General features: G+C 44.7%; 1 protein-coding gene across 12 annotated transcripts in view; it reads right to left on the minus strand.

The window, feature by feature from the left end:
* Ccdc125 (coiled-coil domain containing 125) overlaps positions 1-14,990 on the minus strand; it is a 34,350-nt gene that overhangs the window by 5,073 nt on the left and 14,287 nt on the right. For 9 of the 12 annotated variants that reach the window (XM_013509595.1, XM_013509597.1, XM_013509589.1 and 6 more), the window contains 7 exons: positions 13,367-13,443; positions 8,819-8,905; positions 7,550-7,627; positions 6,850-6,935; positions 4,449-4,531; positions 2,421-2,536; positions 850-957 (listed from right to left, as the gene is read on the minus strand). In XM_013509595.1, coding sequence (XP_013365049.1) covers positions 850-957; positions 2,421-2,536; positions 4,449-4,531; positions 6,850-6,935; positions 7,550-7,627; positions 8,819-8,905; positions 13,367-13,443 — 635 coding nt within the window. Of the gene's footprint in view, positions 1-849; positions 958-2,420; positions 2,537-4,448; positions 4,532-6,849; positions 6,936-7,549; positions 7,628-8,818; positions 8,906-13,366; positions 13,444-14,749; positions 14,899-14,990 lie in introns of those variants that run through there. The other 3 variants (XM_005413903.2, XM_005413896.2, XM_005413902.2) reach the window with 3 other exon arrangements.

Below are 14,990 nucleotides of genomic sequence, written 5' to 3' on the forward strand. Positions count from 1 at the left end.
AGCTTCACCCAAGACTCTGACCTGTGTGACTGACCTTATCCTTTTCTTCATGAGCTGTTGTGCCTAGCTATTTGCCTTGCTATGTCTCCTACAGGCTTCGACACCTCCCAGAGAGGTAGAGTGTGTCTGGAAGGGATCATGGGCTGTGTGCAGTGCTGTATCTGTAATGAAGCCCGGTGTGACAGCAGGTGCCAGTGACTAACGCCTGGCTTTTCCTGGCACCGTGATGAACATTATGTTTGTTTCCTCCATTCTGACAATGGCCCTCCAAGACGTTTCACACACGGGGAACTAGGACTCACGCTGCCCGAAGCCGCACGGCTGGTGTGCAGACTGAGGCACATCTGCGTCGAGCTAAATTGCACAGCTAGTCTGGGAGGTAAAGATTCCTTCTGCTGTGTCTGCGGCTTCTCACATAAGCTCCATGCTTAACTCCCCATCAGTCACGTTGGTCCTAATGACCTTAAGCATAAATGCATCTTTCTCTTCTACTGCCTTTTTTTTTTTTTTTTTTTTTTTTTGCGACAGGATCTCATTATATAGTCCAGGCTGGCCTCAAACTCACAGCAATCCTCCTGCCTCAGCCTCTCGACTACTGAGTTTACAGGTGTGCCCACCGTGTCAAGCTCTTCTGCTGTAATTTTAAGGTCATATACAGTTGAGGAAAATATGAATTTAAGGAATAGTAACTAGAGGCTTAGGTGAATGACTTCACCCGGCTAATGCTCACAGTAAGCTAAGTGTAAGCCCCAGCCAGTGCCCACTACAGTAGTCACTACAGGTGCCTCGGTGTGTTCCACCACGAACAGAAGGACACTCAAAGCATCTGAGGCGGTGACGACGTGCTACCTCGCGTCTGAGCTGAAGAACCAGTTTCCGAGCAGATGCCGCCGTCCTGGCGCAGGGACAGGGACTCCCTCGGGGACTGCGGCAGGAGCAGGCTCCAAGCACTGCGAGCTGCAAAGCCAGAAGGGTTAGCTGCACCCCAAGTGCGCACAGACCCAGCCACACCCCCACGCACATGACCACCCGGGCCTGCGGCCCAAAGACCCCCGAGAGCAAAGCCAGGCAGCCCGCTCGGGGTGACCACAACACTGTTTTCTCAGCGCTCACTTTGGCTTCTCTCCTCCTTACTGGAGCCTCAGCCCAGGCCTCTGCACTCAATGACAGCCCCAGCCCTCCTGTATTCCTTATTTGGGGGCAGCTTATTATTAACAGTTGCTTGTTGTTGTTGTTGTTTGAAACAAGATCTCGCTATATAGTGCAGGGTGGTCCTGAACTTGCTTATGTAGCCCAGGCTGGCAGTGAACTCACAGCAATCCTCCTGCCTCAGCTTCCTGAGTGCTGGGATTACAGGCATGCATGGCCATACCTAGTAACATTTGCTTCTTTTGAGGCTCTACAGTAAGAGAGAGGCTGTACTTATATCTCACAGCCCAGCCCTTCTGCATGGGACTGGGTGACCCCGCAGGTAGAAGCCGCAGGCAGCCAGGGCAGATCTCTGCTCCGAACCTGGCCAGTCTGGGCTGCCCAGCACTGTGGGAAAGTAACGGAACTCACACAGCATCTCCCAGCCTTCATCTGCCAACACCCACCTGTGGCCCTCAGGGCTGCGAAGGTGAGAATAGCCCCGTGTGGCAGGCCTCAGCAACTGTACACCCTGCCCCGGGCGAGACGCAGCTCTGTACTTCTGCCACAGTTGTAAGAGAAATGAATGGGTCCAAGCAGCCAGCCCACTGCCTGCCATTGAATGTCACGCCTGGGCAGGATGAGCCAACCTGGGCAACGGGGGCCTCTCTTACCCGTCTCAAATTGCTAAGTATGGTGCGAGCCCAGAACAGGTGCCAAGCACGGGAAAGGGAACTGTCCCAGCCCAGTGTGATGGTGCATGCTCATAATCCTACAACTCGGGAAGGCTGAAGCAGGAGGATCCCAAGTTTAGACCTAGCTTGGGTAACTTAGCAAGAAACAGTCTCCAAATAAAATAGGCTAGATGAGAAACCACTCTGAAGATATCAATATGTAATACAACAAGCATTGTTAATTTCCTACCACTTTGTTTGTAACTCTGTATTGTCTGTACTGTTTTTAGTACTTTGTAAAAGGTTGTCTGTCTGTTAATGTTTTCCTCCTTTTATTTTTAAATAAAATAAAATAAAATAGGCTAGAGGTGGATGGAGGGGAGGGAAGGGAGAGAAAGGCAAGCCAAAGATTAAGCTACGTTATATATATGTGACCCCCTCCCCATGAATGTATTCATTATGTATTGCAGGCATATATTCATTTTAAAGCGAACAAAAACTACAATAGGGCTGAGGACGTAGTTCAGTGCAAAGGCCCTGAGTTCAGCCTCCAGAACTGCCGAAAACACCGAACAGAAGCAGCCTCCCTTGCGCACAGCTTTGGCAAGCACGCACTACCTCCAGCCCGGACACCTCCGCGCAGCCGTGATCCTCCCGAGACCTGCTGTCCTGAGCCTCCTTCTGCTGTGTGACGTCCAGCATGGCAAGCACTTCCAAGTACTGCTGGTTCAAAGCTAGGACGGGCCAGGCCCGAAAGGGTTATTAGGTCTGAGCCTAACTGCGGCTCCGCGCATCCAGTTCCACCCGTGTCAAGTTCTCATTTCTTCCAAGCAGCGAAGGCATCACAGTCTCCACCCATGAGGTCAGGCTGCGCACGAAAAGTTAGCAACACAGCAGTGGGTGTTGTGGGCGTCACGGGAGGGCGCAGTATGTGACCCTAGAGGACCCAGGCCATCGGCTCTGCTATGTTGTCCCCAGCCTTTTTTTTTCTTTTTTTTTTAATTTTGAGACATGGTCTTGCTAAGTTGCTCAATTGCCCAGGTTGTGCTCAAAGCTGCCATCCGCCTGCCTCAGCTTCCCAGAGTGCTTGGATGACAGACATGGGCCTGTCATGACTAGTTATGGGCCTGTCTGTACATGAGAACACCGGCCACGTGTCCTTTTCACTGGGGCAGCATGTCAGCTGTGCGTCCCAGTCTGCTCCTCGTTTGCTCTTTGTTTCCTTGTACAGTTTCACAAGGGGACCAGGGACTCAGCACAGGGAGGGCTGGGCAGGGCGCGGGGCGTGCTCAGCCACTGCAGTAGCTGGCCTGGCCCCACCGGCCTCGCGGGAAGGGCGAGCTTCTCAGCCACACACAGAGGCTCTGCTACAGGTTGGGGAGCAAAGTCCAGCTTCTTCCTCTCATTCCAGGTTAGAGTGCGGGAAGAGTGCAGACTGCGCCCTCACCTGACCTCCAAGGTGATGCTCTGCGCCTGCAGATTGATCTCATCTGCACGCACAAAGGACCTCAGCCCAGGCCCAACCCCGAGCTTGTTTTGTCGCCTGCAAGCCACCACGTGGCTTCTGTGAGAGAGGAAAAATCAGCATCTTCTCTTTAAAATTTGTAAAAATAGAGTGGCGCATGCCTCTAATCCCAGCACTCAGGAGGCTGAGGCAGAAGGGGATTGCCTCAAGTTCAAGGCCAACCTAGGCTACATAGTGACATCATGGCTAGCCGGAGCTATACAGCAATGCCTTATCTCAGAAAAAAAATTTTTTTGGTAAAATGTTACTAGCAAACACCTTAACAAACTTCTATCAACTTTCATCATGAAATTGTTCATTATATATGGGATATTTCATATAGAAATTCTATGTATATGTACATATGTATTCACGCATATACATACACACAGGTATGAGTGAGGTACATACACGTACAGAAATTCTATCCGCTCCACCATTCTGCTTTACATGGAAACCAAGTGAGAAGGGGGAGTGGGGAGCAGCTGAATAATGCACACAAACTTTTACTTCGGGTGATAGAAATGCCTCGGAAGTTGGGGCTGGACTAGGTTTCAATGTCACAGAACTGTATGCTTTTCTGTTTTGTTTTGAGACAGGGTCTCTCACTGTGATCCTCCTGCCTCAGCCTCTTGACCACCAAATTGTCACTTTTAAATGTTAATTTTATGTTGTATGGATTTCACTTTGATAAATTCTTTAAACTGAAAAACCTAAATGCAGTCAAGTGTAGTGGTGCTTGTCTATGCAATCACATATTGTAGGAGGCTGAGCCAGGAAGGTTATGAGTTCAAGCCCAACCTGGGCAACTTAGTGACTTACTAAGACCCTGTCTCAATGCTTAAAAAAAATTATTAAAAGGAGTAGGGATATAGATCAGTGTGAAGGTTCTTGGTTCAATCCCAGCACCACCAAAACAAAAACAAACAAAATGTACAAAAAACTAGCCCAGCCTGGGCTACAAAGTGAGCTCAAGGCCAGCCTGAACTACACAGCGAGACCCTGTCTCAAAGAGACCAACAACAACAAAAAAAAAAACAGAAAATAGTGATTTTGTCTCCATTACAGGTATTCTTACTACATGATACCCATAAAACTCATCTTTAACATTTAAAAACAATCATACAAATACCATCCCTCACCTCCATTTTCAGACTTCAGCATCCTAATTTCTTCTGTTTTCAGTCTCAGATTCTCTTTGAGAACTGCATTTTCACAGTGTAGTCTGGAAAAAAGCACCTTCCAAATAACGACAACACCAACACTTCCTCCCTGAGGGAGAATGCTCTTATTTCCACTATTAGAACACGAAACCCAAATATAATTTTTCTTACTTAAAACAAGTCTAGAATGTACGTGTCACAAAATCAAAACAATTTAAAAGAATGTGTAAGATTTTAAACAGAACTCTTAACCCTTCTGTATGCTTAGTTGAGAAATAATTGGGAACAAATATTTCTAAGGCAACTATTTTGCATATTGATTCGCTTAATAAAGTTTTCACTACAAAATGCAAAACAAAAGTTTTAATTCAAATTGATAATCATTTAACTTGGGTGTGAGCCGGGCGTGGTGGCACACTATAATCCCAGCACTCGGGAGGCTAAGGCAAGAGGATTGTTGTGAGTTGAGATCAGCCTGGGCTACAAAGTGAGCCCAAGGCCAGTCTGAACTGCATAGTGAGACCCTGTCTCAAAAAGACAAAAAAAAACCACATGGGTGTGGTGTCACATGCCTATAATCCCAGCACTCAGGAGGATGAGGCAGGAGGATCACCAGAAGTTCTAAACCAGCTGGGCAACATACAGAGTTCAAGGCCAGCCTGGACTACACAGACCCTGTCTCAAAAGGAACCAAAACAAATAAAAAATAAAATCAAGAATCAACAAATGGGATTATATAAAATTAATAGGCTTCTGCACAGCAAAGGAAACAACCAACAGAAAAAAGGGACAAGCTACAGAATGGAAAAATTATTGCCAGCTATTCCTTGGGCAAACAACTAATATCTAGAATATATGATGAGACGGGCATGGTGGTACCTGCTTGTTATCCTAGCACCTGGGAGGGAGGCTGAGGCAGGAGATTGTCATGAGTTCGAGATCAGCCTGGGCTACCTTGTGAGTTCAAGGCCTGAACATAGTGAGACCCTACCTCAAAAAAACAAAAATAAATAAATCTATCAAGGGCTGGAGATGTAGCTCAGTGGCACAGCGCCTGCCTAGCAAGTGGGATATTGTGAGTCTGATTCTCGGTACCAATATAAAATAAATCTGTCAAGATGTATTATGATGATTTTTTATGCTCTAAGGAAGAACCTCAGAGCATTAAAATGATAGTTCTGAGATTAAAGCTTGTTGATTCAAAGTGAATTGTAAATCAAAGGTATTCCTAGTCTACTGATTACTTTAACAATGAATAAAATGTAAAATCACTTTCCTGAGACTTCAGGCCTGGGACTTGCACAGAGAATTCAGTCTCTCTTCCTTCTTGAGCCCAGGGCCTGTGGACTGGGAAGTCCCCACAGGCAGGAGCACAGTGCTCTTCCCTACCTGCCGGTCTGCGGAGGTGGAAACCATGGGGGAAGAGTTCACGGAGGACAGTGTGTTTACGAAATCACAAAACACCATCTCCACAAAACAGTTATTAGTTACAAAGAGGAGGAAAAACGGCGACTTTAAGGTGGGGACACATGGCAGATACCACACTGTCTGCAGTGACCAAGATTAAGTCCTAGTGGAGGGACAAACACACACCACAGGCCTCCTGCCAGGTGCCCTGCCCTAAACAGCATTGCAAGCTGCCTGACGCTGGAGATGCCAGCGCAGAAAGATACGGACGAAGGAGCTGCACCAGACTAAACGATGGAAAGTGCAGAGGACGGCCAAATGCGTCTGGGAGACTGGGCTGGAGCATGAAAGGGGCAGTTTCTTTTTCCCCTTTTGTTGAAAGGACAAATTTCATGCTATTAGAATAACTGGTAGAATCTGAATATGGCCTTAGATCAAATCATAGAATTGTGTCAGTGTTAACGACTTGATTTTGATAATACTATTATGTTTCTCAGTGAGAATGTCCTTTCTAAGAATAGAAACAGCCATGGTTTGGTGACACGCCTATAATCCCAGCATTCAGGAGGCTGAGGCAGGAGGATCGCCGCAAGTTCCAGGACAGCCTGGGTCACATAGTGAGTCCAAACCAGCCTAAACTACACAGCCAGACTCTGTCTCAAAAACAAACAAACAAACAAACACCAGTTTCAGTGCTAAAAGCATGTGGAAAACATTTCTCTTACGTTGTATTTAAAAACAAATATTTTTTTAAAAATTACAAAAATATGGAACTAGTAGATAAGCAGGAAGAATTTTATAATGTTTACACTTAACTCCAAGCTGGATGCCTAAACTACATCTGGATTACCTGCATTTTTAAAGATTTTCAAGGAAATTTTATGAAAGAATAACACACAAACCTGAGCAGGGAGAGTGGGAGAATGCTTGCCTACCACAAAATAAAGAAATAAAATAAGAGCAATATACAAACCTGTCATATTTCTGAGTCCAAGATTCCTCTATGTTTTTAAATCTATTCTGATCAAATTCGATTTCCCACTGCAAGGCATTTATTTCCTATGGAAAGAAAATCACACCTTCATGGAAAATCACTACAAATCAATTATTTCAGGGCACCGTAAGCAGGTAAAGTAAATCATAATCATTTCACAAAAGAGACTTAGAGAAAAAAAAGATCACTCAGAAAGAGTCTATGACATCTGTCCACACGTGACGTGCCTTTTTAGCACTCAAAGAACCTTTTGCCAAAGCTCACTTAATATAAAAAATTTGCAAACTGTTCAAATTCAAAATCTGCTGCAATGAAGCCAGCCCATCCCTGCCCCAGGCGCACACCGGAAGCAGTCACTCCTGCAAGTCTCAGCTCCACCTAGGGTGGCTGTGACCTCCTCGCCATGGAGGGACAGTCAGGGGATGCAGACCCTGCCAGAAGCAGAGGCAGGAAAACAAAAGGACAACAGGAAGTACGATTTCAGTAGGCCTCCTATGGCGGAAATGAAGGAAAATAACGTGCTGCCCACGTGACAATCGTCCTCACCGCTCCCAGAGGGAGACCAGCGCGGACAGAGGAAGCCTCCTGCACGGTGACACGTCCACCAGTGTGGCGAGCTCGGTGAAAGGCTGCTTAGGTCTTACTGGCCTCAACAAGACTATGTAAGGCTGCTAAATACCTTCTCCAACAATCTCTTTTGCTCCACAGTTTTCTGAAGCACCGCCTGCGTGTGACTTGTGGCTTTGCCAAGTACTGCCTAGGAGAAAGAAAAACAGCAGCAGTGTGGATCACATTTCTAATCGTGCCTGTATCCACAGTGAGCTTCACTTTTTCACTTTAAGATAACAGAAAATTAATTTGAGAATTTCACATGGACAACCTTTTGCAGAGTCTGATAGCTCAGAAGTCAGAAGATCTTGGTTTGGCTCTTTTCCATTGGAAGTGAGAATGAAAGAATGAGTTTTTCACACAAAGAAAATGTACCCAACAGAATTATTTGTTACAGTCACAAAGAAGAAACAACCGAAATGTTCATCAAGTGGCACCTGGGTAAACAGAACTGGTACAACTATACAGTGGAATATTACCTGGCAACAAAAAGGAAGAAACACATGGATAACATGTCATATCATGTGTGGACCTCAAAAGCATGCTAGCTAAAAGAATCCACATGCAGAAGAATCACACCATTCTATTTGTATGAAACAGAAATGGCAGAAAAGACACATCTATCAGACAGAAAGACCAGCAGTCACCTGGGTCCCTCTGTCGGGATGATGGAAGTATTCTAAGGTTCAGCCGGCGTGATAGGTGGACAACTCAAAATTTACTAAAAACAAATTGTACTGGGCACTTAAATGAAATTTGTAATATATAAATTATAAAGCTGTTACAAATATAGCCTAAAGAAAAAAACCCTCAATTGTATTAAGCATTGCTGCTCTTGTTTTAAAAGTTGAAAATAAGCTACCTATTGAGGTGCATACCTATACTCCCAGCACTTGAAGGCTGAGGCAGGGAGATCGTGAGTTTGAGTCCAACCTGGGCAACTTAGTGACTCCAAGGCCACCCTGAGCTACAGGGTGAGACTCTGTCTCAAAATAAAGTAGCCGGGCGTGGTGTTGCATGCCTGTAATCCCAGCACTCAGCAGGCTGAGGCAGGAGGATCACTGTGAGTTCAAGACTAGCCTGGGCTACAAAGTGAACTCCAGGCCAGCCTGAACTGCATAGTGAGACCCTGTCTCAAAAAGACCAAAAAAAAAAAAAAAAAAGAAGTAATTAATTTTTTTAAAGCTAAAAAATAAGTTCTTGGAAGGCTGCGACAGGAGGGTCCTGTGAATTCAAGGCTACCCTGGACTACATAGTGAGACCCTGTCTCAAAAAATAAAATAAAATGCTGAAAAAAAATACCAATTATTGGAATGTGTAAGAGATAACAACTTCTTACCATGCTTTGAAGAATTTTCAGTGCTGCTTCTTTCCCTTCAAGTTGTCTTTGAGATGCTTCAAGTTCAGTTTTTAAAATTTCTACTTCCTGAGGACAAAGATAAAATCAATCTATTTGCAAGATAATATACTCTTCAAATATCAATTCGGCTAGCCCATACTTACCAATGGCTGTGAATTCCTCCAGACTTTTTTTTTACAGAAATAATTTTTAAGATTTATTGTACAAAAGAAGCTGCAGATTATCTAAAACATTTAGAGTTCCAAGCTTCATGTTCAAGTATTCTGATTCACTATCACATAGTATTGAATTTTCAATATATATACCAGGTAACTCATGTTGCATTCAAAGAGTGGTTCGTGCACCAGCAATAGCAGCATCATCTGAGTCTTGATAGAATTGAGTATCTGGGATCCTGACTGGACCAACTTGAGTGTATTCTTTTTTTTTTAATTTTTTTTTTATTTTTATTTTTTTCCGGTACCGGGAATCAAACTCATGACATCGCGCTTGCCAGGCAAGCGCTGTGCCACTGAGCTAAATCCCCAGCCCCCAAGTTGAGTGTATTCTTGTTAAGGAAATCCTGAAGGGGCTTTTATGTTTTTTAAACTTTGAGAAGTGTTGCTCTACATACTCCATACATTGTGAGAAACACGAGATATGCAGACCAACAGTGGGCAGTGATTCCCACCAATGCTTCTTTGGTTATTTCTCTTTCTCTAGAAAATTCTAATTTTGTGATAACACAGTACCAGGACACAAAAACTAGAATTCAACATTTACTAAACACTCACAATGTAGCAGCAAGCTTAGATCGAATGTGTCCTAAGATAGTTTTGTTTCTGGTTCCTCATAAAAGAGAAGCAGTTCAGGCTACTGGAGAAAGCATGCCCTGAGGGACTGCACAGGACTGGGGCTGAATCTTAATTCTGCCTCCTATGCACATCACCTTCAGCAGGCTTTGTAATCTCACTGATCACTGACTTTTTTTTTTTTTTGAAGTAACATCTTCACTGCAAATTTGATGAGAAAGAACCGCCAAAAAATATCTTGACCCTTGGTAATCATACTGCTCCCACTTCTAAATCCAAATAAAATATTCATCTACAGCCCACTCATCCTGAACTCCATAAGACGCCAATTTTTATAATTCTGTTCGTATTTTATTACATACATTCCTCATTACAGTGCACTTTCACCTATTTTCAATGCTGTACTTTTTTCTCAGCCAAACAGCACTCTATCATTGTGTCATGAGTTGAGTCTTTTCTGCAATGTGTGTCACTATAGTGTGACTCCTCTTTATTTTGTCTTCTCTCAAGCTGTTTAGAATCTACAACAGTTGTGAAAAGAAATGCAAATGATAGTGGTAGACTTCACTCAAATAAATAAGGGAGCCACCTAATGGTGAATATTAAGATGCCACTTTGGTGGTGAAAGGAGCAGTCTTTAACTCAGTTGTGAACGAAACAAATGATAAACATCAACCACACTAAGGACAGCTTTCAATTCTATGAAGGTATCTTAGGCTTCCCTGTACCCCGCATAGCTGATCAACAAGGAAATGATCTGGAAGAAACTAATGTGGGAAGCGGACTGAGACTTTAGAGTCTTAAAGAGAACAGAAGATAACTTGACAAAATAATTCTGAGAGCAGAGGCCATCCTGTGGGCGGACTATAATAGCGTCACACACCACTAATTCAGTCAAGGTTCCCATCTTCAGAAATATCTTCCAAACTAGAAAGCACCAGGCACAGATTCTCTTTCTTTGGTGTACCTGTGCCTGCAAAGCACTGCCTGAGGTGATAAATACACCATAAAAAAGCAGACTCTCATCTCTTGGATCTTACAAAGTCAATTACTCAAGTACTCAACTTCTTTTCACATTTGCACTACTTTCAGGAATATCTTCTTGAGTTTAGCTGTTCTGCTCTTTTGTACTCGAAGAGTGAATTATAGGGCTGATGACTGTGGTCCATGCAGAGTTGCCTGGTTACCCTTTTTCTGTGGTCAAGAAGTCGTGACTGGGTTCTCAGCTCATGATGCAGGTGCTCATGCCAGAGCCACTTCATGAGGCTGTGGGAGGTGTCACCTCCGGTGAGAGGACCCGCCCTAATAGGCTGTGGCCCCATATTGGGTGCTGAATTGTTGGGAATTCGTCCCCAGACTCAGTATGTTGGTGTAGATAATAAAGCACTCAGATATCAGAAAATCTCAACAAAGCAAGTTTTACTTACGCAGAAGGGTGTGGTCACATTTTAGCATGAGGTAGCAGGCATTTCCTCCAGATTTTGTAAGAAAATTGATCAGGCTGAAGGTGAGAGCCTCCCTATCAAGCACCAGTTCTAATTTTTTTTTTTTTTTTTTTTTTTTGGTCTTTTTGAAACAGGGTCTCACTATGCAGTTCAGGCTGGCCTTGAGCTTACTTTGTAGCCCAGGCTGGTCTTGAACTCGAAACAATCCTCCTGCCTCAGCCTCCCGAGTGCTGGGATTACAGGCATGCACCACCACGCCCAGCCCACACCAGCTCTAATTAAAAACCCACATCTTTTGTTTTTACAGGTTTAAGCCATGTAACTAATAATATGCAAAAAAAAATCTTCAGACCACATAAAATAAGCATGTGGCCAACTATACTGTTACGTAACAGCTGTGATGCAAATTGTGTCCCAGGAAAAGATAGGTTCAAGTCCTCATCCCCATTACTATGAAAACGACCTTATTTGGAAAAGGGTTTTAGCAGATATGTTTAAAAAATTAAAACCTTTGGCAATTAAAATGTAACAGTTTAGAGCCAGGCATGGTAGCACACACCTGTAATTCCAGCACTCGGGAGGCTGAGGCAGAAGGATTGCTGTGTGTTCAAGGCCAGCGTGGGCTACAAAGTGAGTTTAAGGCCAGCCTGAACTGGATAGTGAAACCGTGTCTCAAAAAGGCAAAAAATAAAATAAAATAAAATTTTAAAAATGTAACGGTTTAATTGAGCAAAGAATGATTTGCAGATTTGGCAGCCTCTGGACTGGAAGAGGCTGACAGCCCCACTGTGCAGGTAGAATTTATAGACAGAAAACAGAAGCATCTGTATATGTGCTAACAAAGCGAGCATAAAACAGAAGTATCTGGATTGGTGGCTACGGCTCAGCCCTCACCAAATCTGGGCCTGGTATGATCAGGCAGCTGCTCTGATTGGCTGAGACTCAGCTGGTTATTATACAAACATATTCCTAAATCCAGCTTTACAGTTGTTTACAAATCACATAGAAACTGCAAGTTGGCAGGCAGCCTCAGGTACAGAGGCAACTTCCGGCCAAATTTGGATTCATTTAACAGATTCCATCAAGTCACGATGAGGTCATGATGATTAGGGTCGGGCCCAATCTAATGACTGCAGCCTACGTATGTATGTATGTATGTATGTATAGCAAAGTTTGTTTGAAAAAGTAGAAGTGAAGAGTGATATGAGCTGGCTCTGCAGAGCTAGCTTGGGCTCAGTAAAAGAGGAAAAACCAGATAAAAGTACATCCTGGAAGATATAGGACGGGCTATCATGAGGAAAGCCACAATAGCCAATGACGGGGCTGGGGATTTAGCTCCGTGGCACAGTGCTTGCCTGGCAAGCGCAAGGTTGTGAGTTCAATTCCCGGTACCGGGAAAAAAAAAAATAGCCAATGACTGGAGTCTTTGTAAAATTAGGGACATTTCTGAGGTGCAACACTCAGTGTGATAACCATGAGAGACAGGGGCAGAGACAAAATCCATGCTGCTACCACCATGGGATGCACAGCAAAGGCTGTAACAACCACTGAAAGTAGCAACAGGCACACAGGGCTTCTCCTCTGGAGCCTTTGGAAGGAGCAGGGCCTGCCCAAACCTAGATTCAAATTTATGGCTCCAGAACTGAGAGGCAACAGATTTCTGTCATTTTAAGCCACCAGTTTTTAGTGTTTTGTCAACAGCCACTTTTACAAGAAGAGTCACAGGGGGCTGGGGATTTAGCTCAGCGGCAAAGCGCCTGCCTGGCAAGGGCAAGGTCGTGAGTTTGGTTCCCGGTACCGGAGAAAAACCAAAAAAAAAAAAAAGAAGAGTCACAAACGCACACCAAGCTGGGCTTCCTGTTTCCCAAAGGAGGGAGCCACAGAGCCCTCAGGCATCAGGCCTCAAACCACCTGAGCCGCAACTCTTGATGTCTGGGAAAAAATGCAGGCTGACATGGCAAGGGGCTGAGAGAAAACACTAACTAGGAGGCCAGCAGCGAAGCAGGAGGCGTTGAAGGGGAATATGGCAACAGGAAGCAGGACACGATGACATAGCGGCCTTTCAAAAGATGGGGTGCATGAGAAACAGGAGAGTTGAAAAGACAGGGTGAGGGACGGTTTAGCAGAGGAACCCAAGCCTGATGCCCCAGGCTTGTCCCCAGCACCTAACAAAAAAAAGGAGAATATCTGGAAAGACAGCATTGGATGTCCATCCACTTTTGGTATGACTTAAAGTATCCACCAGCAGACTTTATTCACCTCAGAATTTGTACATTAGCCAGAGCACATACCTCTAAGGTTTCTTGAAGATGTTGCCTTAGTTCTTCATTCGACATTTCTGAATTAGAATCTATTAAGGGGAGAGAAACTTGAAAATTTTCTTGAGTTAAATACAGGATATCTGTTTACAACATATTAAAAGGTTTTTCCCAGGCATGGCGGTGGTGCACAGCTATAATCCCAGCCCTTGGGAGGCTGAAGAAGGAGGACCATTGCAAATTCAAGGCCAATCTGGGCTACAGTGAGTTCAAAGCCAGCCTGAATTATACAGCAAGACCCTATCTAAAAAACAAACAAACAAACAAACAAAAAAAAAAACCAACAACAACAGAAAAAACAGGTTTTCTTTAAATTATTATATTTTTCTTCTTTCTTTCTCTTTTTTTGGTACCGGGAATCAAACTCAGAACCTTGTACTTGCCAGGCAGGTGCCTGTGCCACTGAGCTATATGCCCAACCCTTCTTTAAAAAGAACACAACTGTAATAAACCAGCTAATAATTATAAGCTTAAAACATTTATAACTGGGTGTGATGGTGTAACAGAAAATGCCCTCCCCCAGTATACTTCAGTTTCTTAGTTGCCCAGGTAACAGTTGCTGTTCTACTTCTGATTGCTTCCAGTCTCTTAGAAACAGATGGTCACTGTGATATGTAGCTGCTGGTCACTATGACGCACACCATATAAATCAATCCCTAATTGATAAGCCCTTCTGCCTCTGTACTTCCTGCTTGCTTTTCCCATATAAGCCCTAAAACACCAGAGATCAGGGCCTGATATTCTGGGGATGATCCAGATCAGTGCCCATCAACATAAATAAATCTGCCTCCAAATCCTTGGTGTTGTTTGGGTGTATCTGTTTGCTGCTGCATCTGGTGTGTTGGCTGGAAAGACCAACCGTGCTGACCTCTTTGGTCACTGGTCGTGAGCCTTGAGGCGGAGCGAGGACCTCTCCAGGTCCTGATGGGAAGTGCACTCTGGAGATTTCTCTAGCCCCCTTGGAGTACTGGAGGAGGATTCCTCCAGGCTTCCCACTTCAGTGGCTCACATCGGACCCCAAAGAGAGGATTCCTCCAGGCTTCCCACTTCAGTGGCTCACATCGGACCCCAAAGAGAGGAGGACAATCTGTGTCTGTCTGCCTACCTGACTCCAGTATGACCCCCATGGGCACCCCAGTTAGTCTGTCAGTCCTGCTCAGCTCAAGCAGAAGAAGGAGTCTGATAAACTCCTGTTAGTCAGAACCACCCTCAAGGGAAGGGGTTTGGAATGTTTAACCTCTGAGTGCCTGCTGAATGGATGTGTGTGTGAGTGAACCTGACAGCGTAAGCAACAGGCTGCTCCATCTGTGCACCAAGACTGGGAAGCACTGGTTGTGGTGGCTGACTGGGCCTCACCTGCAGTTCCACGGCGATCAACATATGACATAACAGAGGCCTCAAACCCTTCTAGGCTAAGTTGCACCTAAGTTCCCAAGAGGGGTGGCCAGGTGGGCATCTGAATGGTCTCTCTCTGAGGGCACCAACGCTTTGTCTGCTGCACCATCATTCAAAGGTACACAACATATACTGTAGGAAGTCAGAGATGGGAACTAGTTAGTCAAAACCCACAGTCCCTGACTACAGAAAAAAGGGCTTT

The sequence above is a fragment of the Chinchilla lanigera genome, unplaced genomic scaffold, assembly GCF_000276665.1.
Source record: "Chinchilla lanigera isolate Chin_1 unplaced genomic scaffold, ChiLan1.0 scaffold00174, whole genome shotgun sequence".
Taxonomy (NCBI): Eukaryota; Metazoa; Chordata; class Mammalia; order Rodentia; family Chinchillidae; genus Chinchilla; species Chinchilla lanigera.